At 41.7% G+C, this 22,884-nt stretch overlaps 1 protein-coding gene across 1 annotated transcript in view; it reads left to right on the top strand.

Moving 5' to 3' along the window:
* The window catches only part of FLT1 (fms related receptor tyrosine kinase 1), a 197,052-nt gene that overhangs the window by 64,518 nt on the left and 109,650 nt on the right, over nucleotides 1-22,884 (top strand). The window contains exons 8-10 of the mRNA XM_081083615.1: nucleotides 176-293; nucleotides 2,600-2,769; nucleotides 3,176-3,335. Of these exons, the coding sequence (XP_080939741.1) occupies nucleotides 176-293; nucleotides 2,600-2,769; nucleotides 3,176-3,335 (448 nt within the window). The remainder of the gene's footprint in view (nucleotides 1-175; nucleotides 294-2,599; nucleotides 2,770-3,175; nucleotides 3,336-22,884) is intronic.

A 22,884-nucleotide genomic window follows, 5' to 3' on the forward strand; every position in this document is an offset into this window, starting at 1 on the left:
TTTAAGTTATTTTACTCATTAATCACTATTTGGGCTCATTGATAAGCTTGACCATAATTCAGCTGTTTTTTTATTCATTGCTTAGACCCCCCCCTTTAATGAGGGAGTGAGTGTTTTTGTTTTGTTTACATAAATATAGCCTTTTCTAACATATTGATCATTTCTCCTTTCAAAGATGAACCATTCATTACTGTGAAACATCGAAAACAGCAGGTGCTTGAAACTGTAGCTGGCAAGAAGTCTTACCGGCTGTCGATGAAAGTGAGGGCATTTCCCCCGCCAGAAGTGGCATGGTAGGACTGAAATTATTTTCCTATCAGTTCATGATAAGGTTTGTAAGTCGGAAAATGCAGGAGTTCACTGGCTTGATTTCCTAAAAACAATCAAGCTAAGTTTCCAGGACAGCAGTGGGGAGCTAAGAACTGTGCTGAGTCTGGCTGGGAGTGTTGCAGGCAGGAAGGGCTAGAGGGAGGAGCGGTCCTGTGCCAGGGTGGAGCGGGGACTAGGGTTTTTTTGAGTGCTCATTGCAGTTGAGGCATTCATTCACCCTGACTAAATTTCTGCATCTCTAAACCTTCCTATGATGTCAGCATCCTCTGAATGGAACATGCTGGCAATGACTAGGAAGCCTCCTGAATAAATAACATGCTCTATTAACCCTGGAGAAGTGGACCCTTGTGACGAGGATAATAATTCTCTTATTATCTGAAAATAATTCTTTTATATACAGCTGGGTGAAAATTCCAGTCTTGTTTTAAAGTCAAACAAACATTAATAAAGTCAAGACTTATTCCATTGCAGGGGTGGACAAATGCACCTACTTGAACTAATTACGTTTTTTTTGGCTCAAAGTTTGCATATTCAGAAACTCCTTAAGCATTTTTGTTTTTTTTGTGGTAGCAGCACCCGATGTAAAACAATGTAATCTGTTTAAAATCTGCAGGCATTTTTAAAGCACTTTTGAATGCCAATATCTTTGGCTTTAACTATTACATTTTAAACAAAGAGTATAGTACAAAACCAATTAGGAAGACAGTCCATACAATATAAAAGTGGTGCCATTTTAGAATCTCCTCAACCAGAGATTACTTTGCTTTCATTATCATATGAACATAGTGTTTATTTTCAGTTTCCTTAAATAGTTAATAGACACTTAAAGAGAAAATTAGATTTGTTCTATGCCCCTTCATGCTGTTGCTGTAGAAGAGAGATTGGGGCTCCTAATATCTAAGATATTAATGTATCTCTCTAGGAGGCACATTCCTTCTTTCCTCATCTGAGAGTATCCCCATCTATTAAGCAGTACCAATTTTTTCAGTCACTAAGTAGCAAAGACCTAAAACAAAACAGAAAATCAATCCATTTCAAAAATACTGACTTGTTAATAGGAAATACTTTAAAGTAATACTAAGGTGATATTTGTAATCACAGAACAGAGCACAGTCATTTTAAATGCGTGGGAACTGAGACCCATTCATAACAGGAATTTGTTTGCAGGACTGTGTGATACATGCATGGATATGAAGTAAAACCACACCCAATATTATATACCTTTACACAGAACACAATAAACTCCTAACAGATTAAAAACTACTCATTTTAAGAACCTTCCAGTTTAATGAGGTTACAGAATTTTAAAGTTAGAAGAGATTTTTGAGGAATTCTATAGAAAACTTGGAGAAACCGAGGCTTGCACGGGCACGTCAGGTGCTCAAGTGCAGTGGCCGAGCCAGGCCCCGCTCAGGCCTCCTGGGTCTCAGTGATGTAGGAAGCTGCATGACAGCGAGGCATCAATCCTATATTTAAAGTTAAACTTTTTAAAAAGTTTATACCTTTTGTTTGTGAGTTTTGTGCCTTAACTATTCTTCAGGGGGAAAATCTTGATAATCTTGATTTCACTATAGTTTTTGAAAGGGACAACTGCTGTGACCATTTATATAGCTAATAAGAACTCCACATGAGATCACAATAGGAAAGTCTATTTTTATTTTTATCTGGAGAAGTGATCTAATTGATCTGACTTACAATGGCCCTTGTATTGCTGGTGGAGCCTCATGGAAAATATCTTGGAGGGAATCGCCCGGTGCTTCTGGGTTACTACTTAAGTCACAATGGTGACCAGAGCCCTTATGGGTACATTCAACCATCATTTCTCTGTCTCCCTCAGCTTACTTACTTCTCTTTGCCAATAAATATGAAGTGTTTCCCAGACTAAAAATCACATCTGGCTCTGGCTGGTGTGGCTCAGTTGGTTGGGAGTCGTCCTGGGCACCAAAAGGTTGCCGTTAGATTCCGGTCAGGGCACATTCCCAGGTTTTGGGCTAGATCCTCCCTGGCAGAGTGCAGAAGGCAGCCAATTAATATTCTTGTTCTCATGTCGATGTTTCTCTCTCTCCCTTTCTCTCTCTCTAAAAATAAAAAAAAAATCTTAAAAAAGTAATTAAGAATAAAAATCTCACCCGGCTTTACTGAAAAGTTAGTATCTAAGTTTTTTTAAATGGATGCTGAGGATCAAAGGCTTGACATGCATAAATTTGAGTTTACAAATGTAAATGGTAGTGTGATCATGCAGACTTACTGATCATGTGTTTAACCACAGGCTAAAAGATGGGTTACCTGTGACGGAGAAATCTGCTCGCAATTTTGTTCATGGCTATTCATTAATTATTAAAGATGTAGCTGCTGAAGACACAGGGAATTACACAATCTTGCTGAGCATAAACCAGTCAAACGTGGTTAAAAATCTCACAGCCACTCTACTCGTAAATGGTAAGTTTACTGTTCAGCCTTTCTCCTGATTTTGGTAGGAGTAATATTAATGAAAATTTGTAAATGAAAAGTCAGTATAACAACATCAAAGAAAACAAAATTTTAAATAAATATTTTAAAAACCACCTACACTCCCATCATAGCTATTTCATATAAACTTGTTATCTTCCATAGTAATACAGCTTATTACCAACATAATCATACCTACCATGCGATTGATTTTTTAATGTTCTCAAAACATTTCTAATTTTAAAAAATTGGCATTATTATGAGGGTTTCTTTGTTTTTTGTTCATGTTTTTGAGTCCCTAACATCAAAACAGGTGACAACGTGGTCCTTCTGGTTGTGGCCCAGGAACAAGGCAGTAGGACAGCACTTGACTTCTGTCCTGTTCTTCTCCTTCCAGTGAAGCCCCAGATTTACGAAAAGGTGGTGTCATCGTTTCCAGAACCAACTCTCTACCCACTTGGCAGCAGACAAATCCTAACCTGTACCACTTACGGTATTCCTCACCCTACAATCAAGTGGCTCTGGCATCCCTGTAACCACAACCATTCAAAAGCAAGGTAGGGACAAATCGTTTCTTGACTACCTTTCAAATACTTTTGGTCACCTGGACTCAAGATTCTTTAATGAACACTGATGGGAGTTTGCGGACGGGATGTGCAATATACTGGGGACAAAGACTTTGCCTGCCTCGGGAAGATGTAGGCAATATCTATCCTTCTTTCTTACCCATTTCTATTTTTTCTCTCTGGTTTATAGTTTCAGGAGCACAGGGACAGAATGAAGGTCACCCTGGGAGCCATTATTTAGAATTCAGGTTAGAACCCACTCTCATATTTTCTAGTGGAGGACCCCGGACTTTAGCCCCACCACTGATCTTCCCCGTTCTCATCGTCTGAGCATTGGCTATCAATCACATGAGATCTTCCCAACACCGATCATCGCTACTGTTCATAGGCTTTGCTCATACTTTCCATCTGTCTGAAAGGCGCTTCTACCCATTTTCTATTTCCCGAGAAGTCCTCCTTTACCCTCCAAGGCTCAGCTCTTATGTCACCTTCTCTGTGAAGCCTCCTGGCTACCTCATGCTGACTCCTCTCTCCCTCCCCATCATACCGGCGCGCTGTGTACACCACTGTCACGTCACCATGTGCACACAAGCTCTGAACTGGTAGAGAGCACTTCTGTATCTTAGAGCCTGGCACACAGTAGATACCACAGCGTATTTGCTGAATGAGTACATCCCCGCCCCCCTCGGTTAGCTGTGCAGTGTCCCCCTGGCCCTGTGTATGCTGGAGTCCTGTTTGCTTTTTTCCTGTTCCTGTTTGGTTTAGAGGAATGGTACAAATGATAGTTCATGGGGCTAATTTGATGAACAGGTATAGAATTGACAGGTAAAACAATAAGATATTATTGAGATTGCCCAAGAATTGTCATTATGTCAAACATTTCCTTTATTGTTTTTAATTCCACTTGCAGAATGTTTGAGAGAATTGCTATTAGAAAATTTAGCTTGATAAAAAGTAAACAAGACATAATTCTACCATAAACAAATAGAAGTGGCGATTTGGTTCTCTAGATTCTTCATACAATTTCAGCTCTTCTTTATTTAGTGTTTTGATCTTTTGTTCAAGGCATATTATTTTGATCTTGAAAGTCACTGGTGAGTTATGGAATTCCTGAGAAGTAGCTGTTTTCATACATGTCTAATTTCTCATCTGAAATATGGAGAACTTACAAATCTTGTATACCTGTTTAACCATTGTGGATATTCAATCCAAAAGAAAGTGAGATATACTGAGATTTCACATTATTTTGCTAATTTGGGGGTAGGCATCCATATTTATGGACCCATTCCTTTATAAAGCCTACAGATTTATGCCAGCATATAAATAAAAAATGAAATAATTTAAGCTGTTAGATATGGATAAAAGTTTAGAGCTAAATTTTTATGGAATAACATAGCCTTATATCAATATTTTTTATTTTTGTTTTGATAATAGAAAATCTAAAATTGCAGTCAATTTAGGATTAAACTAGTAGCTATGTTAGAAAAAAAGCAATTATGAGTGATAGATTGAACATAATATTATAAAATTAGGTTTGAATGATGCTAATAAAATATAGTTTGGGCAATGAGGTCAGCTGAAGTAAAACTTTGTAAACATTAGCTTTCTTTTTCCAATTTCTTGTGGTATATGGGAATCCTTCTCCCATGTCACAGAGTTATGTTGCCAAGGCCCCAAAAAACGTCTTATTCCTCTTGGAATTCTCTCAAGAGTCGGAGCAGTGCCTCAAAGCTTCAATAAATGCGGTTGACCATTTGATTTATTCTTTGTGAAAAGCATTCTGTTTTTTACAAGTCACAATGCACATCAGAATTGAGAGCTTTAACTGTTCCGATGATGTCTCATTTAAAAAAACATGTTGTTGCTTGAAATTATCTGTTGAAAATGTGCACATTCATAAAAAGTTCTCATTTCCTTTTAGTCAATAGACTGATTGAGTAGCTTTCTTGTGTCAGGCCCAGATGTGGTGCGTGGTGGTTAAGTACATTTAACTTAGAAGCATTTCAGGAAGATATATGGGACCCTGGTGCATAGCAAACAAATGGAATCAATCACTCTATTTCATCCTATGAGAGAGAAAAACGCTAAAATTGACAGATCAATGAAGCACGTTTTAATCACTAAAATTTTTTAAAGATGTCTTTACATAAATATATTTTACATACTTATATAACACTTAGATTCCATTGTAGACAGGAATGTTAGTAACATTTGAATAAGGTATATTCTATTGCATAAATTTAAAAAATGTATTTATTTTGAGTTACATAGTAACGTATTTACATAGGGGTATCTGTGGGTGATCATCAAAAGAGATTTGGTGATTAATGTATAGCAGATCCTCAAATAGTTGTTTCATTCAATGTTTTATTATAACATTGATGAGGGAACAAAAATCGTTTCCAGCCAGAGCCACCATCTGTGGAGTTTCCCGTTTGCCCCATGTTCTGTGGGTTTTCCCTGGGTCCCCCAGTTTCCTCCCACCTCCCAAATATGTGCACGTGAGGTGAACTGGTGTGTCTCCATTGTGCCAGACTGAGTGAGTGTGAGTGTGCGTGTGAGTGTGCATGTGCATGTGAGTGTGCGTGTGAGTGTGCGTGTGCGTGTGAGTGGCCCTGTGATGGAAGGGCACTTGTCAGGGTGGTCCCGCCTGGTGCCCTGAGCTGCCAGAAGAGCAATCAATATGTTGGAAAATCATTGTCTTACTTGTTTTTCTTAAATGTATGTAGATAGAGCTCATACTGATTTCAATGTTTACTTATTAGAAGTGTTTAAGGTCTTTATTTAGAAGTGTGGTGATGTTTTTTGTGACCAGACATGCCATAGGAACTTAGCTCTTGTCTGTATCAATTAGCCTAGGGTAAAATTGGTTTCACATCACATGTCATTTTGTTTAAAATCACAGTTTCCAAGAACCTATCGAAATTAAGTGAGGACTTATCATATACACATTATTCTTGAATATGTAGAATAATTCTTGGCATTTAAATTTTAGGCTCTAATTAAATGACATAGTTATATACAGACACAATGAACACATAGTTTGGTTTTGAGGTTAGAATGTGTTTACATAGCTCAGAATTATTAATTGGGTAATGGATCTAAGTTAACATGGCCATCTGGTTAACGTATCTAATCTGGCCAGCTGGTTAATGCATCTAAGCTAAAATTGACACTTAATTAAACATATAGTTTCCTGAAGTCCAATAAATATATTGAAATATTTTAAAGCTATCTGAACTATTGCTCAACAAGTTCATTTTTATGGATCTTAAAAACCATAAATAATTTAACGTAAATGTCTTCCTTTTAAAAAAGCAAATGTGGTAGGTAAACTGCTGAGCTATGTGTAAACTGAATGACATTGTGGTTTGGGATTCACCTAGAATTTGTTCTTGTACTATTAAAACATGGAGAATAGAAGAGAGGAGGAAAGGGTGGTTGCTTTTAAACTCATACCTGATGAGCTGAGAAGAATACGGCAGAATCTTTCTCCCGTTTAGTTTTCTGCATATTTGGGTGGTAAAGTAGTGGAACTAAAATATTTCTTTTGAGTTTCTAATAACATGAATGTAAGCTATTAACACTGAATGAAGTGGAATTTTGGATTTTTCTCACCCTCAGCAACCGGCAGAGACTTTCAGTAGACATCCCTAAACTTGCTCCAGGCCAGCATGCACATGAACCTCAGTGGCACGCATGAAGCCTGTAGTACCTTTCACATGTGTAGGGTTCACAGCTTCTGTTCATATAAAATAAATAGAATTATACACACTTCATAGGGAGGACATGAGGGTCAAATGAAGTAATATACATGACATCCCAAAGCACTTAACAGCTGATAGCTCAATTTTGAAAATGACATATATTTTAATAAACACTGCCTTTATAATTATTCAAAGTGTGTGTATACATTTTTTTGAGACAACCTATATTTGAGAAAGGTAAAGAGAGCCAAATAAATGCAAGGTTGTAATTACTGCTAGCATTTGGGGTTAAATAAGATCCCCCAAACTTGTAAGAAACTTTGAAAGAATTTTAGGGCTAATTTCACAACAGTGAAAATTTTTGCCTGACATTTCTGAGAAGTGAACACAAGCTGCGGAAAGTAAAATGTAATTTTGCTGTGCTCTAGAAATAGAAATTTAGTAGGTCTGGGTTGTAGAATGAGGAAAATATAACATGACTTTTCAGAAGAAGAAAAAGGAAGGAAATATAGATGCTAAGCAAAAGTAAAAGCAAGAATAAATAAAAGTGTGTAATGAGGGGATGAAGTCCCTCTTCCAGTTTGCGTGACCTGTCCCCTTTGCTTGTTTCCCGTCATGGGAGGAGGTGGCTTTGACCTGTGGGCTGGCTAAGGCTGGGGTGGGGCAGAGTGGGACCTAGCAGAGCTGACTCCTCCCTGGGAGTTCCCATTAGAACCTTACCTCCCCTCCGGGCTGTTGAACTAAGTAGGACCGCGAAACTGTGCACGGAATGAGCTATTCTTGATCTCGTAGTCCTTGTTGAGCTTTGCAGTGCTGGTACCGACTCAGGAAATATTGTTTGGATAAGGTTGCCCACGGCAAGGAGATCAGTCTCTACAGGAACCGTAACTGGACTGGACTGGAGGGAAGAGCCTTTCTTTGGGGAACAGAAAAGATGGATTCGAGGAGGCCAGGAGAGAATGGGGGAAAGATAGTCTTGGTATATAAACTCCAGATTTGAACTGCACATTTTCTCAGGAAGAGTCTAAGATGTTGAAACACTGCTTTTATTCACATGCACATGAAAGCCAAGGAGCCCCTCCGGTAGTGACTGACAGCTGTCTGCAGGACAAGTTGTCCATGCCCACAAGCAGGAGGGTGGTGAGTCAGCTTCTGCTGGGCCGTCCTTCCTGGGAGTCTCCAGGAACGCGATCACCTCTCCATCTGCCTGGCTGTCTTTCTAAAACTAAGGCTTGCTTTTAAAATATTGATGATCGTTGGGTCTTTAACATAGGGAGGTTTAAGGCCTACAGCCTTTCATCATTACATTTTGTTTCATTTTTTCACGTTTTGTTTTTAGAGCACGCATTCTTTCGATCGCAGGCCACTTTAATTCTCTCCCTCCACCTCCTTCTAATGAACACAAGTGATAATTTCAAGATAGATGATAATAAATAGTGTTGCAACACATACATGTTGCTGTCCTTTAATGGAAAAAAAATGGTAGGTACATTGGGTTCTTTGTGAAAATCTCATTTTCTTCATCTGTGATAACCAGTAAAATATGTAGCAAGAAACTTCTGGTCCTTCTGTGTGTCAACACTGCTCACTTCTTGCATTTTGAAAATTATTGGTACTCAAGGTAAATACATTGTCAACCATCTGCTTATTACACAGATATTTATTGGGCAATGTGCAAAACATAAAGATACACACAATTTGTCTTCAGCATTTATGCTTAAATCATATAAGATGAAACATGTTTAGTGATTACTTATTCTATCTATGTATGTCCCTGCAGAATATCTATACCACAGTCTCAGGGTCAGAGACCTGGGAATCAAGGAAATGGGTTCTATTTTTGGCACAGGCCCTGACTTCTGGGTGCCCCTGGCTGGTTACTTAATCTGTGCTTCAATTTCCCTTTCTGTAAGTGTAACCACCGTGCTTCCTTTTTCTTACAATACACTAGAGGCCCGGTGCATGAATTTGTGTATGAGTTGGGTCCCTTGGTGATCGGGGCCTATGGGGGGCGGGGGGGGCAGCCTGCTTGGGGGAGGGACTGCAGGAGGTTGGCCAGCCATCTCCCCACTATCAGGGCCGATTGGGGGAGCCAGCTTGGGGGAGGGACCACGGGAGGTTGGCCCCAGCAGCAAGCTAAGGCATGACCGATTCCACGAGGAATCGGGCTCCCTCCTCCCTCCTGTCTGGGTCTGGGGTGCGGGTAAACCAGATTCAGGGCTGTCAGAGACCCAGGGCAAGGTCTGGGTCAGTGTGCATCATAGCTACCAGCTGGTCAGCTGGTCATTCCAGTCATTCAGTCGTAATGGTCTCTTAGGCTTTTAGATAGATAGATAGATAGATGATAGATAGATAGATAGATAGATAGCTATTAATGAGTGGAATGAGAAAATCACTTCAAATTACATTTTCTTTCAAAATAGCTTGGAATAATTTCCTGCTTGTTGCATGCTGATAGTTCCCTTCTACTTCTTGTAAATTATAAAGGACAGTAGAATGGTTGTGAGAGGAGCCTTACATGCAAGTCTGTATTCTGAGGTACAGAACTTACTCTGTAGTTATAATGTCAATAATTATCCATCAAGGAAAGAAGTCCAGCAGCTCCTCAGCTGTTCCTGTCAGCCCATATTTTCTTCAGGGCAACCTGGCCTCCCTGTGCCACACACGGGAAGACGTCATCATTCTCTCCCGCTTAGTCCCACACTTTGCTTTCTTTATTTGGTCTTTTGCCAAGGAACCCCTTCAGAATGTGGAAGATATCATAGGATTCTCAATTCAAAGGATGTGGAGAGGGGGTAGAGTATTCTTTCTTGGATTTCTTAGTTAAAATGGTGGATTTTCTAAGAAAACCCTAACAGACACCCATGTAATCTCAAGGAACTGCTTCCAAAACTCTAACATAGGCCAGACCTGGACCTACGTTAACAGAATATTATATTCCCCACCACACAATTTGGATACCCCCTTTCTAAAACACTCTTCATCTGCCCCAGCAGTAGAGTCCTATAAAGAGTCTAGAGAAAGCTGACCACTCCAGGACTAAGTGTGGTTTGCTGGGGTGTTGGGGGATGTATTGGAGGGGTGGCCTACAAAATAAGAGAAGGCAGAGGCATCTAGAAACTCTGAGATGGGCTCGCCTAATTGCATTTCTCTACTGTTTACGTCAGCAAATTGGCAAAGAAAGGAAGGCCTGAATCATTAGGGATGTGCTGAGGGTAGATCATTTGGGAGAAACACAGTTTTGTGCATCAGTGGGGTATGTAAAATTAACAGGACAAAGACAGAGCAATTGTTAATGGTACTTAATTAGAAATGTACTCAAGGACCCAAATTTAATTGATTGCCAGCATGAATGGCTATTATTTTTATGCTGAAACAGTTTTATGTCCTGTATTAAACTTTCTATCTATAAAATAAAAGTTTTAACCATTTAAACATGAAAAATGAACATTTCCTGGGGGCTAACTGTAGGTCAGATATCTGAGAGCCTCTTCTTTGGGAAGTATGGTTACATACCCCATGTTTTCATCTTTATTTAAAAAAATAATTTTTTTATTGATTTCAGAGAGGAAAGGAGAGAGAGAGAAAGAATGTCAATGATGAGAGAGAATCATTAATCAGCTGCTTACTGCATGCCCCACACTGGGGGTCAAGCCCATAACCCTGGCATGTGCCCTGACTGGGAATTGAACTATGACCTCCTGGTTCATAGGTTGATGCTCAATCACTGAGCAATACTGGCCAGGCCTCATATTTTAATCTTTATTACACTCCTCTTAACTATACATACAATTTGTATCCATGTGTCTCTTGACATACACTCTGTGTAGTGTGTGTATGGGTAGGCAGACTCAAACTAGGTACACTACAGAGAATTTGAATTTGCCACACATACATCCTTGAATCAACACGAGGGCATTAAAGACCACTTGACCAAAGACCGCTTAAGCAAGACTTTGAGCTTGAACAAACAATCCAACAAATCTGTCCATCTCATACAGGAGGCTTTCATCATCAGCCAAAAGTGAATGTTCACTTACTAATGAGAAACTTCGTATTTTCTGTTAAGTAATTACTGGGTGAGGGAGTGCATGCTGCCCAGTGTGAGTGTTCAGACAACAGCCCTTATTAATATTTCATACAAAGTCCTGAGAACTGAGCACGAGTTCATTTGCCAAATGCCTCTTTGCCATTTTTCTATGCTTTGTGAGATTTTCATTTTCCCCACTCTTCATAGTTATACAGTGAGTTTGATGAGTAATTGTTTCTTGTGATTTAACTGTCTCCTCTAATTACTGTCAAATATTTCATTATGTGTTTAAATTAAACCAAAAGGCTGAGTCCTAGGAAGGCTGTGCTGGGTGGTTTTTATAGGAATATTTTGAGCAAAATTCAATGGAGCTTCTCAGGATTAGGGATCCCAGAAGGTAGTGATGTACAATTTGGAAGATTCCTTAAGATTGGCAGAACATCTTAACTTTTCTTTGGCCATATGCACAGATTTTTAAAAATTGAATAGGCACTTTCATTACTGAATCTAGAAACTAGTATCCTGACACGAGCTCTTTAGGTATTAAGTAAATAAGACTATCATTTATAAAACATGCTCCTATTCTTGAAAATCTACATTTTAGTTTTATCTCCATTGACTTGGTAGACTTACATTAAAACCACTCGAGCCCATGGTTTTAATGTAGCTTCACTGCCCTTTTAGGTGAAAAGGCAGAACCTGGCAGATTGAGAAGAGGGAAAGGGTGTTGTGGACTTAGACTAAGGCCCAGGTAGTGCCTTATAATGAGCTTCAAGTCACTATACCCCGATTCTTCATACTTTCTCTAAAAGCCTTGTAGGATGTTTTACCACCTTGAGTGCAATTTTCTGCTTGATGATAACAGCTGTAATAGATTTAATCAATGAGCCCTTACTACTGTAAAGCAGTGTGTGTCCTTATGCGTACATTATCCCTAAACTATGCAAACGTTTTACATAATGGACCCAATTTCCTCAATTTTCCCCAAAGGAAACTAAAGCTCAGTAAATTATTTCTCAGGTGTTTTCAGATCATGGAATTAAAGAAGGTAAGTAGGTTGGCATTTCAGAAGGTTACTTGTAATTGGTGTCCCATGGGGACCCCTCAAAGTCTATGCCTGTGAGTTCCCAGATGAAGGAGCGGAAATCCGTGAAGGGACAGGTTTAGGGGAGCACTGGCCTAAACTATTGGGTTTAGTCTTGTCACCAGTGATCCACCTGTTGAGTTAGAGTTGAATTGAGAGTGGGAGAGAAAAGGAGAAAGAAGCTTTCAGTAACTTGGAGAATTTGACTCAAATTTTACAATTTCTTTGGGAACCATCGATTACCTGCAGCTGGTTCAGGGCCCAAACCCACAGATGGGAGTAGACCCGTTAAGCAGGTATAAACCCCAATGGGATAAGAAAATCTGAGCAAGACCAACCTTAGAAAGGTAGCAGGTCAAACCATTAGTTTGACACTTCTATGGCACTTTGCCCTAACAGTACTGTCCCTCTCTGTGACCGTCTCACCATGCAGGGGTATTTGATCTTTTGCAATAAAGTCCCATTTCCTCATTTGTTGCTGGGGATTAATTTGGGATCAGCAAGCACTCAGCTCTCAGTGGATGTTTAGGCAAGAGACATGGGAGAGGAGATAAAGAAGGAGAAGTTAAAAGAAAATAAAAAAGAAAGCACAGGGTTTCCAATTGATGAGTGAACAAAATGAGGAGAGGGAGGCTGCAAAGTTCAACCTCAGCATGCCTTGATCTAGTCACTTTGAATGATTAATTCACTCAGAATTAGGGAGTTTTAGAGAGTTTTTTTTTATTATTATAACTTATAGGTGAGAAACTGAGGCTCAAAGATAAACAATTACCCCTCACCTTTCAGCTAGTTAACAGCAAACCCTAGATTCAAGTCTCTGATTCCCTGTTATTATTCCTTTTTATTCTTATTTCCATAACATTGTACTGAGTCTTCATGGGAGGTGCTGATAATCTGGTTGAATAAATTAGCCAACATGGTATCAGTGGATTGTAGATGGTGAGTGTTTCCATTTGCAGCGGTTCTCAACCTGTGGGTCGCGACCCCTTTGGGGGTTGAACATCCTGCATATCAGATATTTACATTACAATTCATAACAGTAGCAAAATTACAGTTATGAAGTAGCAACAAAAATAATTTTATGGTTGGGGCTCACCACAACATGAGGAACTGTATTAAAGGGACGCGGCATTAGGAAGGTTGAGAACCACTGGTTTAGAAGAAACACCCTGAAGAAAGTAAGATCTGGGTCCTAAAGATGGTGGGTGAGTACTGGAACGTTAAATGAAAAGGGAGGGGAGCACAGCGTGGCATGGGGATAGGAACGAGTGAGGATTTGAAGAAGACATGCTTGAAGAGTAATGTGGCTGGTACATTGGATTTGGGTTGGGGAAAAAAATGGAAAGGTACATTTGGACCTGACATGGAATGTCTTGAATTGGGGCTAAATAGTTGAGCTCGTCAATCATTCTACTTCAGCTCGCCTTCCCTGGCTAATGCCCAGGTACTCAGCCATCTATTTACCATAGTCCCACCCTGTCATTCTTAAAGGTTGATGGGCTTTTACAGACTCATTGGTGGTCTTGTTCCTGTGGCACATCTTAAGCAGAATATGTGCATTGTATCCCTGAAACTCTTCTATGTCTAAAGATCAAAACCGTGGAATCCAGGAACTTGGATTTTCACTCAGTCTTTTTAAAAAGTTACATGTGTACATAATATCCCATTTCCTTAGGCCTCTAATGTTCCATCTGCCTTGTCCTCATCAATAAAAATTATGTAAGGTGATCATGTATTGCCACCTTATTGAAAAATCCTTTCTTGTATGAAAAAGTCTTCAAATAACTAAGGTAAGGGAATAAAAAAAATGGGTATTTAGAGACTCCGTAGAGCCAAATAGAAGACTGTGGCTTGTAGAAGTCTGCATGGCTTAGGATTTCTATTTTTATTTTCTTTATAGCTAAAAGTTAGTAAGCACTTACCTGCAGGATTTTAAGTGCTTAATATGTGCTTTATATGTATTGTCTCATTGAATTAATACAGAACTTCTGTGAGGCCAGTACTGTGATTATTACCATTTTCTAAATGAGACACAGAGAGTTCAAGTTCCATGTTAGAAAACCAGTCTTGTCAGAGACTGTAATTTAGTGGCTGTCTAGCACATCAGCAGCCAGGCACTTCATTTGACTTTACAAGCATTGCTTCTGTAACAACTACTTAGACATTACAATGAGTCATTTTTGGTCAAAATCTCATGATCCAGAAAGAAAACATGTTTTTTGAGAAGCCTATTTATGACATCAAGAGCCAATTTTAAAAGTGTTAGGATGCAGAAAGGCAATAGAGTCTAGAGTTTAAGGACATGGGCTCTTGAGCCTGGAGCCTGAATCCTCACTCTGGCACCTACTACCATCGACCCGCAAAATAAACCACCAGTCTGGATCTGTGTTCCCTGATCTGTATAATAGATAGAACACTGACCCTGTAAGATTGGTTGGGGGAATTAAATGAGATAACATATTATATGAAGTCTTTAGCCCAGTGGCTGGTGCATTGGAAGTGCTAAGTTTGTTTGCTGAAAGTTGTTTAGTGTTTTTAGGTTGTTCTTGGGTTGTTGACTGCAGAGCCATTTCCCTCTGAGGTGGCACCTCACACTCTAATATCCTGAGAAAACTGATGACAATTTGTCAGAATGAGCTGTGCTGTTAGGTTAATGGCGTTTGCCCAGGAAACGCCTGCGTCTCTGAACTGGTTTTCTGACTATGTTGATTTACTCCAAAGAAATTCAGATGGGACCAGAAATGGTAGAATTTTCAGTTTATTTAGGAAATCAGAGAAGTTATGATATCCTGGCTCTACTCACATTTGTGAATTCTACATCAGCTCATTGACCCAAGTCTTGTCCAGCCTATAACAAGTAAGGTCTCTTGACTTTCACTTGCCTGCGTTCAATTGTATTCTGATACTTTCCCATGTATTTGACTTGTCTCTTCAATAAATGTTTATGTTTCCTTATAACAGAAGGAACTAAATCGTATGCTTCTTTTAAATTTTTAAAATTAATTTGAGAGAGAGAGAGAGAAACATCAATTTGTTGTTTCACTTACTTACGTCTTCATTGGTTGATTCTTGTATGTGCCCTGACCAGGGCTTGAACCTGCAACCTTAGCATATTGGGATGATGCTCTAAGCAACTAAGTTACCCAGCCAGAGCTAAATCTTCTTTTAGAGGACATGATTTTACTTCTTAAATGGAATGTATGTGAACAAATTATTTATTTGACTAACATGACGCTAGTCATTATGAGCCAACATTTTTGTCTACCCTTGAAGAAAGGAGAAGACCATTGCTGGTTAGTATTCTATTAGATCAGAAGATGCTTCTCCACATCTCAGCATTGTTGCTTAAGTTGAAATTGTCCATGACTGTCCTGATCCATGTGGCTCAGGTGGTTGAGCGTCAAAAGGTCCTTTGCACCAAAAGGTCACAGGTTCGATTCCTGATCAGGACACATACCCAGGTTGCAAGTTCGGTCACAACCAATGGATGTTTCTCTCTCACATCGACGTTTATCTTTCTTTTCCTCTCCCTCTCTCTAAAATATCAATAAAAACATTTTTTAAAAAAAAAAAAAAAAAGGAAGAAATTGTCTGTGACCATCAGTTCGTCAGATATTGATGCTGCTGTGAGGAGCTTATCCGGTCCCATTAACACTCCTCACTGTGACTGGATAGGCACTGAGGGTGGTGACATAGTGCTTAGTTGAGGGGATCTGTGTGAGGTCATTTGAGGGTCAGTAGTGCCCCCTTTTCAGCACGTTTTAGGTAGGTGATGGATGGCAGGGTTGCCGCCTGTCATGAGGTGGAGTTCACATCAGTCAGGCCATTATCAGGATTCCTCTTCTCCAGCAATCACACGAGCCAGAGACGTGCGCTCTGTTACTGCTCATCGGCGGTTGGCTAGACCCTAAGGTTATAAAGATGAGTAAGACAGAGCCTCTGCTCCTAAATAGCTCTTATCTAGTCAGATAATAAAATCATAGCTAACACTTATCATCTGTCTGCTGTGTGCCAGGCACTGTACTAAGCATGTTACACAAGTCAACTCATTTAGTATCACCTTCATGTTTGCTGATGCAAAAGGATCTTAAATTATTTCCCTTCTGTTTCTTTTTAACTCCTATAGTAGGATTAGTAAGGCGTGGTAACATGTGGCAGAATCTTTTGAGTTTGTTATGTTAAGAGCACATCCATTTCCAAAGAATTCAAGATGATTCACAAAAAGTACAATAAATAATTGAGCAAAACTGGATGAAAGGAGAAAATGGGGTTAAGATTAATATGGAGATACTAGTGGCCTGGTGCATGAAATTTGTGTGGGGTGGCGGGGGGGAGGATTGTCCCTTAGCCCAGCGTGCACCCTTTCTAATCTGGGACCCCTCAGGGGATGTTCGACTGCCGATCCCTATGGGATGGGGCCTAAACTGGCAGTCGGACATACCTCTCACAATCCGGGACCACTGGCTCCTAACCGCTTACCTGCTTGCCAGCTTGATCGCCCCTAACCACTCTGCCTGCTGGCCTGATCGCCCCCAACTGTCCCCCCACACACACCCAGCCAGCCTGCTTGCCCCCAGCTGCCTCCCTGCTGGCCTGATCACCCCCAACTGTCCCCCTCTGCCAACCTGATCACCCCCAATGCTGCCCCCTGTCAGCCTGCTTGCCCCCAACTGCCCCCCCCTTGCTGACCTGCTTGCCCCCAACTGGACCCCTGCCAGCAGGGGGGCCCGTTGGGGGCAAGCAGGCCAACAGGGGGCAGTCGGGGGCAAGAAGGCTGGTGGGGGGGGGGGGCGTTGGGGGTGAGCAGGCCGGCAGGCAGAGTGGTTAGGGGCGATCAGGCAGGCAGGCAGGTGAGTGGTTAGGAGCCAGAGGTCCCGGATTGTGAGAGGTATGTCTGACTTGCCCCCAACTGTCCCCCCGCCGCTGGCTTGATCACCCCAAACTGCCCTCCCCTCCTGGCCTGATCACCCCTAACTACCTCTGCCTCAGCCCTGCCACCATGGCTTTGTCCAGAAGGATGTCCAGAAGGTCTCCCGGTCTAATTAATATATTCCCCTTTTATTAGTATAGATGGCCCACAAGCTTTACTTTCTAGTTGTCCAGAGAGAAAGAGAAATAAAATAGACATTTGCAAGCATAAGAGACCCATGAGTTGAAAACAAACCAAGAGAAGTATAGCCTTTCAGGGAACTGAGAGCTGAGGGAAATGACTTCTCTCCTGATGTGTGGGGTATGTCCCACAAACTCCTCAGCCACAGCTCTATGAGAGGGGGTGTCTCAGGTATAACGCCCTTCAGTGGTGACCAGTGCATAACACCAAAACAGAACTTATTTAAAGTGACACGATCCAACTAAAGTGACATGATGCAGAACTATTCAAGGATTGAAACTTCTGAGCAGTTTTCTAGGACTCTGATTCTCACAAGTGGGCTTTTGCTATCCAGGGTTATGTAACTAGAAAGTCATGATTTGAAATTGGGTCTGACTAGCCCTAGGATCTATGGCCCTTAGGGTAAATTGTGACTTCCTGCCCCTAGCCCTGAAGGCTTTCTGGATGTTTCAGTATTGACCACTAGATAAGTACTCTGTTCTCTTCCTTTTCATGATAACAAAATGTAACAATATTGAAATATTCTTCATGGAATGGAGTTAATACTTTAAGTAAAACTCCTTACATGTAAGAGATAAAAGATATTTGTAGCCACACTTAACATTTCCCTAAAGATACCTGTTCATCAATCCACTCTTCCTCAGCTGACCAGTCTCCTATAATAAAACTAGTAGAAGAAAAATGAATGAACAAATAGGTGTTCTCTGTGAAGCCCATATCTGGTTTTAACCAAGTACGTAACCACCCGTTTAGACTCCCGGTCACCCCTCTTGGACTGAAAGGCTGCCTTGTCCTGGCTCAGATTCTGTAAAAGAGAGAGTCAGAGTCAGGGGTGGGGGGATCGCTGGGGCTCCTGGTGGCAGCAAACAGGCGAGGAGAGGAAGGAAAGCAGAGACTGGGAAGACAGGCCTTGTTCTGAGTGTGAATGGACCACAGGGCCCTCGAGAGCAGGAAATGTTGCAGGCCAAGACGCTCACGGAAAAGCTCTTATCTAAACAGAGGTGGGCAGGACGCTGGATCACCTCCACCATTGTCCGAGGAGCTGACCCGCAGCCTCCAATCCCTGAAAAGTCTTCTCCACTCCCCCCGCTCCATTCAGACCAGAAGTAATTTTCAGTGTGGGTTCCAAGGCGTCACCAGGTCTCTCGCTGCACAAGAAAGTCACTCCTCCAGAACCCTCTCGGCCTGACCCTGTGACCACCCGAAGGCCTAGGCCCTTTTCCTGGAGCAAAGAAGCAGGAACCATTCTGTCTAAACACTCCTTCCAGCGCTCCGCCTTTTGCTGCCAGCATCCCTTCCCCTATATTGTTTTATTTGTTTTAAGAGAATGTGAGAAGAGGGGAAAAGATAGTGTTTGCAGATTCTATTAATCTGATGGCTCAGACGCGCTGTGGTGATGTTTTGACACAGCGCACAGGGGCAGAGGGAAGTTTACATCAGGCCCGGCTGCAGGGCGCTGCCCCAACCAGCCCAGCGGCCCTGGCCGCGCCCGCTGGCCGGCTTCCAGGTGGGCTTTTCTTTCCTTTCTGTTTTTTCAAAGTCATTTTTATTTTACAGCCTTGATGTGTTCTTTACTGCTGCTCTACCCCTTTGTTTCCTAACTTGAAATGATTTAATATTCTTTACAAAGAGATTTTAAATCACAGTGAGCACGTGCAGTTTAATCTCATTAAACAGAATTCACACAAGAAATCCTCAGATTTCATCATCCAAAAAAGAAAGAGGGAAATTATTGTCTTGGGACTCAATAGAGCTTTCTAGAGCCCCCCTCCCTCCTGCCCCCCAATAAAGGTGCTGTATTTACAAATTATATATATAGTCACTCCTAGGCAATGGTTCAGGCTCAAATAAGCAGCCGTAGAATATTGGGGTGCTCAGCTCACCATATGCACTGCCACCTCCAGCCAGAGGCCTCGTTAAAGTGAGCTGCCTGCTATAAATGATTGGAGTTCATAATAAACAGGCCAGCTTTACCTCATAGCAATCAGGCATCATGCAGACAAAGTAAGTCAACAGGGAAAGAGGTTGTGATAAAAGGTAGATTTTATATTTTGTTGCAAAATTTTTTAAAATGTTAAAATTTATCAGCTAGTAGAAGGCCAAGAGTTCCTATAATTTTGGCATCAAAACATTTTTATGACCAAAACTAACCAAAATTTACGTCAAAATGTAATTATAAAGCATTCCTCTCCTCTCCCCTCTCCACCAAAGGGCTGGGTGCCTCTTCTCCCTTTGGAAGCTAACACTTCATTTCTCTCGGTGCCTGACCCTGGACCAGAGCTCTGCTCTCAGGTAACTGAGCCAGCTGCACCGGCGAAGTGTGGTGAGGGACTGGGTGGGGAGTGTCAGGGGCTCTGGCGCATCTCAGCGCTGCTCCTTTCTCTGTGAGTCTGAGCAAGGCATCTGATTTTCAGTTTCATTTTCCTCGCTGCTGAAAGGGTTTGTGAACTGGGGACCATAACACCCGCTTCACTGGGTGACTGTGAGACTTCGTGGGCCTTAGGTATGTAGATACAGCTCCTAGCCCAAGCCTGGCACTAGTTTTACCTGAGCCAACCAAGAGTCAGAACTTAGGGCAACAGAGATTTTGAAAGAAAGTTCAGCTTAATATCATGTATCAGAGGGAGAAAGGAGATCCTTAAAAAACACCACACACACACACACACACACCTCTTTATCTCAAGATTCAGGCTGTAGAGTAGATTCTTTAGAACTGGGGTGGTTATGGAACTTGCTAGAAATCATTTATGAAATGAGAATTTTCTAACTCTATTTATGGACTCTTGGTTTCTATAACAGGCACTAAACAGATGGGCGATCTCTAGAAAGGCCAAATGAAAGGTTAAACCCTCTCACCTTGTTCTTCAGAGTCTACGTTTCCTCACAAGAGAGAGTCGCTTCAAAGCAAATACAGATACTAACCATCAGAGGCTGAGCTCACCCAGCTGGACTCTCCTTCTGATTCCATCAGATGCCACAACCCGTCCTCTACACCAGTGGTTCTCAACCTTCTGGCCCTTAAATACAGTTCCTCATGTTGTGACCCAACCATAAAATTATTTTCGTTGCTACTTCATAACTGTAATGTCGCTACTATTATGAATCGTAATGTAAACATCTGATATGCAGGGTGGTCTTAGGCCACCCCTGTGAAAGGGTCGTTCGGCCGCCAAAGGGGTCGCGACCCACAGGTTGAGAACCGCTGCTCTAAAGGAAGAAAAGTGCCCCTGTGATGTAGGTAGGGGAGGAGAAAGAAAGGCAGGGAATGAAGAAAGTCCTGAAGTCAGAATTGTCAAAGCCAGCACCTGAGGAGCAGCACAGGGAACGCAGAGGGCCCCTCGGGTGTATTTCCTGTGCTGGGCTTGTGACGGTGACTGGGACCTGAGCTCAGAAGCTGTGGGATGACAAAATGAGCTCCAGTATGCATTCACCGCAGACCAGGCACACACTGCACGTGCAGCACATTTTGGTTGCTTCTGGTGAGAGTTGTATGCCAGACATTGGAAAGAAGTTCACCATACTACGCAAAAAGAGCTAAAAAAGACTGAAATTGCCACTGCACTAACGATATTTGTGTAGTGAATATTTGACAAGCCTTGTCTTGGTAAATACAAAGAAACAGTGAAGTAAAGCAATTTCTTATCATATGATGATTGTGCATGGATATTGTTACCTCCTGGGTAAGTGCACGGATTCTGGAGTGAGCCAGAACTGGTGATAAATTCTGCTTCTGCCACTTCTTAACTGTTTAGCCTTGGGTAATTACTTAACCTCTCTAATCCTCAATTTCCTTATCCATTAAATGGGAGGTGAGAGTACCTACTTTTTTAGGATATTGTACAGATTAGTGAGACCGTGTTTAAGAAACGCCTAGCGAATAGAAAATATAACCCTTACTGCAGTAGAGAATAACATGCATGGTGTATATTATAATTATTAGAACTATGGCTGGCTAACTTGCCATATTAACCAGCAGTCAATATTGTCAAGTGTGTCGGTTTGACCCCTGTGTTGGCTTTGCCTTTTTCTGTGGCCCCAGACTGCCTTTATCTGTCTTTGGTCACAGAGGAGCCAAGTATTTATGAGTGTGAGGGGAACAAGGCAAATTCCTCGCCACTACAGGAAGATCAACCCAAAGCATGTGGGTCAGTAATGTCATCTGCATCTCTGGAGGGTGGTGTTTCCCTAATAAGTGTCAAGAGAAGAAGCCCGGTAACTGAGAGCAGCCGGGAGCGCCCCACAGATGCTCCTGCATGGAGCTACACACACTGACATGTCACCTGTAGGGCCCCACTCCATGTGCTGGGCACATAATTGGCTGCTTTCTTTTCATTTATTTATGTCAATCTATAGTCTGAAACTGATTTGTTTCAACTCCAGGGCAATGGATGAGTTGACATGGAGTACACTCTTACCCCGGAAAATTTTTTCTCTCTCGATGGTTATAAATAACCTCCATGATGTTGTACTTGGCATGCTGCATGCAAATGGAGGTCGGATCCTAAAGCTCATTAGGAAAGGGACGGAGGCTCGAAGCAGAGAGAGGACAGCGTGGAGCTGAAGCTGATAACAGTGGCCTTGTCCAGAATTGTGCCTGGGAGCTTTCTTATCTCTCTTTGGCAGGAGGTGCTGTGGGCTTCCTGTGCGAAATCAGGAGTGAACGCTGCTTTCCTCTTGTTGTTCGGCTTCCTCCCCCCTCAAGACAGTTCCCAGCACAGTGATTATCTTTGCATCTTCAAACATGGCACAATCTACTTCCTTAAGAGCTTGATGTATTCTTAAGACTGAGGCAAACTCCCCTCCCCCTAAATCTCTTTTCAAGTGCTATTATATAGTCAGGCTCCTAAATGACATTCTATTTTTATGGTTGCAATTACAAAGAGGGAAAAATAACAGTCCTCAAATTAGAAAACAGCCCAGAATCTGTCCTTTTTGTTGGAGGACCTTGCTGGGGCTTGTGCCCTCAGCCACTGCCCTTCGACTTAGTGGTGGGGGTGGGGGTGGGGGTCAGAGGTTGGCAGGCCCTAGTGAACTCGGACAGCAGACTGCATTTCCCTCGGGAAATGCCTAGACTTGCTTTACTCTCATATATTTCTTTGCATTTCCTGAAGACCAAGAGTATGAAACTAAGATCTTTGCCTAAGGCCTCTCTGATCTGTTCCCCTTCTTTAAGGGAAAAAGAATGAAATTAAAGACTTCTTTTCCAGACACAATTTCTGTTGTTTGATGTCACAATACCCAGTACACACACATGACCAATATAGGTGTACACATGTCATAAGCTCCATATGCCTGTAATGTACATGTATGCATTATATATACTCGTACGTGTGTTGAGCATGTGTAAAAGATGTGAGGTCAAATACTAGTTCAAGGTATGGAGGTTCTAGTCTAGAAAATGGCGCCCTGGCCAGGGCTGCTCAGTGGAGCATCAGCCCTCTCACTGAAGGGCTTCGGGTTCGATTCCTAGCCCCAGTCAGGGTGGGTACCGAAAGCAACTGATTGATATGTCGCTCTCACATCATTGTTTCTCCCCCCCCCCCTCGTTCCCCCTTTCTCCTTCTCTCCCACTCTCTCTAAAAAGCAATGGAGAAAAAAAATCCTCGAGT

This window comes from Myotis nattereri (genome assembly GCF_964212035.1).
Source record: "Myotis nattereri genome assembly, chromosome: 2".
NCBI lineage: Eukaryota > Metazoa > Chordata > Mammalia > Chiroptera > Vespertilionidae > Myotis > Myotis nattereri.